We start from the raw sequence: 3,899 nt of genomic DNA, 5'->3' as shown, positions 1-3,899 counted from the left end.
CAGACCCTTAAACAGCTCTGTTGTGTGTAGATGTGGGTTCAGTGTGTTTGGCATTTCAATGATGGGGGGGGTCAGGGTTTTCAAGCTAATCACGAAGTTCACCAGAAGTCACAGAGGACCATAGGACTTCAAAGTGACCTTTTGTTTTCAGTACAGTCCATTTTATTGCAAAGTTTGATGCTGGATAGGGTCAATAACAAGTTATTCACTGCAGATCAAGATGGATTTTGATACTGGCTGTTTGCTCAAAAGTATCACATTCAGATATCCCCATTTGAGCAAGTTCTTTGTGGATCGTCTCTGCAAGGCTCCCTTTACTGGCCCTGGAGAGATGTTGGTTCAGCAGATCTGTTCCAGACATCCACTCTGGCCTGAGTGCAAGCTCAGGGGGATCGCAGACCCCCACTTTTGATCCGGTGAATGTGAGCCACCGGGTCTTCAATGAGGTCCTCTGCACGGCAGACAGGGCAGTCTATGGCTCAGCAGAGCCCCTAACTATGGTAGTGAAGAAGTGAGATGCTCCTCTTCCTCCTGAGCAGGCTAGCATATACTCTATGGCATACGCTGGGCTATTGACCCTCTGCTCAGATGGGGTTATCTGAAGGAACAAATCTGATTCTTGAGCAAACAGCCAGTATCAAAATCTGATTTTCGTTTGTTGGTCACACTGTGTATCTTGAAGGAGAGGCTGGTTTCTGCTCGTGAGCAACTGGTTGTACCAGCCACGCCAGGGTGATAAAGCTTGAGGTTTGAATAGCTGTTAGCACAGAGGTGTGTGCTCCAAGCAGTGCTTAGACACGGATGTTTGCTAAGGGAAAACCGTCCCTTTGGTGTGCCACCGTTGATTGGATGGGACAGTTGCATAAAGAACCCCAGAATAAGAGCAGTGTCCATCCTCCGAGAGAGCCCTGAGGCTGTTCCTGTTCAGAAGAAAGCCAGACTCCAGCAGCAACATGTCTCAGCTGGAAACTGCGATGGGAATGATCATTGCTGTCTTTGACAAGTATGCAAAGACTGATGGCAACAGGCAAGCCCTCACCAAAGCAGAACTAAAGACCCTCCTGGAAAAAGAGCTCCCAAACTTCCTCTCGGTAAGAGAAGAGCGCGGCATCGTTTCTGTGTAGTGGGTGCAAGGGCTGCCTGCAGACATAGGCTTTAGTACATTACAGGGGAAATTTCATCCGGAAATATGCAATGGTTGGTAGAAAAAATTTAAATAAAAGAGTCTTTTCACATACTATGTAAAAGTCATTCTAATACTTGGGGCCATTCCCTGTTTAGTAAACTCATCACTCGAGTCATCAGGACAATGGCTTTGAAGTAGATTGGGTTTCATCTTCAGAACTCACCTACTTCTCTTCCCATTTTACCTATTCTATAAGAAAACAAACCACAAAATAACATTTTATGCCAGTACTTAAATTTAAACCACCAATGTCGTCTTGCAGACTAGTAACTGCAAGGAAAAAAAAAAAAAAAACAAACAAATGAGAAAATAAGACTTCAGAAAAAAAAAGTTTTACCTGCATTTTACTGACATTTATGTCAATATTTTTTTATTTGCAAGAATGTTCTGGGAAACAGAGTCTTTTAAATATTGATATATATTTCTGGTCTTAGAATTGGTTATACCTGACACAGCTCACATCTACCTGGAAAGGTCTTGAATCAATCAGAGTCAGAAATAAATCCATACCGCAGGACTGAAGGATTTGGCTCAGAGTTTGCAAAAAAATAATTCCCACCTGTGCAGACTAGTTCATATATTTCACTAAATAATTAAAAATATTCACTTATAAAATTTAAACTGATTGTAATTTGCAAAGTGAAAAGGAATAAAACCTTCCAGACACGTTCATCAGTAAAATCTAGGGAACTGGTTCAATTTTTAGTGATTTTAAAAGTGCATATATTGAAAGTGAAACATGAAATTACAGAATGAGAAATTTCGTTAATTAGACCATGATGAAGAAGTGCCATCAGATTTCAGTTAAGGTAGTTTATATAATTTCTTCCTAGTATAATATGGGATTTTGTTTAGCTTCAGCAAAAGCCACGCAGTTGTTTCCTACATTAGATAGGTCTCTACTGCCATCCCTTGTTTATTGATAAAACTGCGTTTTCTAAAATCACTAGAGTTAATCAGTGCCAGGACTCAAGCCAAAAAGCCCTCCTGTAAGGTACTTTAGGAAAAAAACCCAACCTTCTATTTTTGTTTATTTTGGAAAAATCGATAATTATAAAAAGCTCTTTTTACTTGGATGGTGCCTCACTTAACATCAGCCTAGAGATGGGCTGGTTCAGTCATCCTGTCAGAATTATGGAAACTGAGAAAGATTTTTCTGATATTTTTCACTGCCATGGCTCAAGCTCAGCATCACGCTGCCTTCAGGAGGTGCCTTCCCAGACTCCAGCTCCTGTGAGCAGCTTGTGCCAGGCACCAAGGCCAGAGGGAGCACTCGAAGCACTTTTGAGGCCGTTTGCATCTTCGCTGGGGTTGATGAAGCTTAATGAAGCTTAAATCTGACATTTGCCCCAGGAAAGCAGCATTTTGCAGAACTGCAAACTGCCCGAGCTCCGGTCGAGCCTTTCCACGGGAGCGGATGGGGAACGCGTGGCATTTACTTCAGCTGGGTAACGTCCTCAGGGCTCTCCATGACACAGCTTAGCCATCAAAAATGTTGTTTTAAACATAGGAAACACGGCTCTCCATGCTGGTGCACAACTGGTGTAATAAACCTGGGAGCGTACACTTTTGGGGAGGGCGATGCGGTCACTCCCGCTGTGCAGGGGGTGGGAAGATGCAGGCCTGCACCCGTGCCACAAGGACACCAGGACTCATGCTTGCCCCCGCCATCGCCCAGAGCCCCCCAGCCTCTGCCTGTTCCCCACGTGCCTGGGCCAGACCCCCGCAGGGCGTGAATTCCCATGGGAAGAATGTGCTTTTTCAGGCAGCTGGAGGAGGAGACGTGCGGCTCCAGCCAAGGTGGGCTGGCAGAGGTACGGCTCCCTGGGGATGTGACCCTCGTCCCATCCTGGGCGCTGAGCTGTGGTCTCAGCCAAACACGGTGCAAAGGAACTCATGGCTTTCTACCCAGAGATACGAGGCACCAAACAAGGGAAGAGAATTAAAAATAAAGGTATGAGTAGCAGAAAATGTGATAACCTGACACTCCAGGCAGGATTATGGCAATGCTGGTGCAGGAGCCTCTATCACACCCCCACAGAGAAGTACAGTGTGCCCAAGCTGGAATCAGCCTCACACTCCCCAGGTGTCCCCCTACATGCCCCAGCAGGGTCCTTGTTTGGGGGCACAGGTAGTTATGATGCTGCATTAGGGTTTGTGCTGCCTCTCACCTCAACCCGCTCCTTTTCTTTTGCAGTCAGGGAAGGACAAGGATGCCATTGATAAAGTCTTCAAGAACCTGGATGAAAATGGTGATTCCCAAGTGGACTTCAAAGAATTTGTCATCTTTGTGGCATCTCTGACTTGCTGCTGTCACAAATATTTTGAGCAGAAAGCAGCCAAATAATTGTCAAACTGCTCACAAGAAGCCGTCGTTGCCTGTGCTCCATATGCTAGTGGTATGGATCCCTTCAATTCCTCCACGTGCTGCCACGCAGTTCACAAGCATGCTGGGCTGTAAAAATAAATCCTACTGTGCTTACTTCCCTGTCTTGAATGTTAATTTCTGCTTCTTTGTGGAAGAGCCTGGGTTTAACAGCTCCCACTAACTTTCACTGAGTATTTTCTCTCTTTCTCTGCTTTTTAAAATTCTGTTCTTGGCCAAAAGGCTCAATATTCTTCCCAGCGCAGAGGCCACACAAGGGCTGGAGCCATGAGTCAGCTGGAGGCTGCTTTTACACGGCAGCGTCTCTGGGATGCAGCCTGCCAAGCT

General features: G+C 45.4%; 1 protein-coding gene across 1 annotated transcript; it reads left to right on the top strand.

Moving 5' to 3' along the window:
* Positions 1-953: 953 nt before the first annotated feature.
* Positions 954-3,533, top strand: S100P (S100 calcium binding protein P). The gene is made up of 2 exons (XM_074148231.1): positions 954-1,091; positions 3,384-3,533. Exons 1-2 carry the CDS (start codon positions 954-956, stop codon positions 3,531-3,533), a joined length of 288 nt encoding a protein of 95 aa, XP_074004332.1.
* The last annotated feature ends 366 nt before the right edge of the window (positions 3,534-3,899 follow it).

The sequence above is a fragment of the Numenius arquata genome, chromosome 5, assembly GCF_964106895.1.
Source record: "Numenius arquata chromosome 5, bNumArq3.hap1.1, whole genome shotgun sequence".
Taxonomy (NCBI): Eukaryota; Metazoa; Chordata; class Aves; order Charadriiformes; family Scolopacidae; genus Numenius; species Numenius arquata.
Note: the sequence above shows the minus strand (reverse complement) of the source record. Positions and strands in the feature narration are given on the sequence as shown.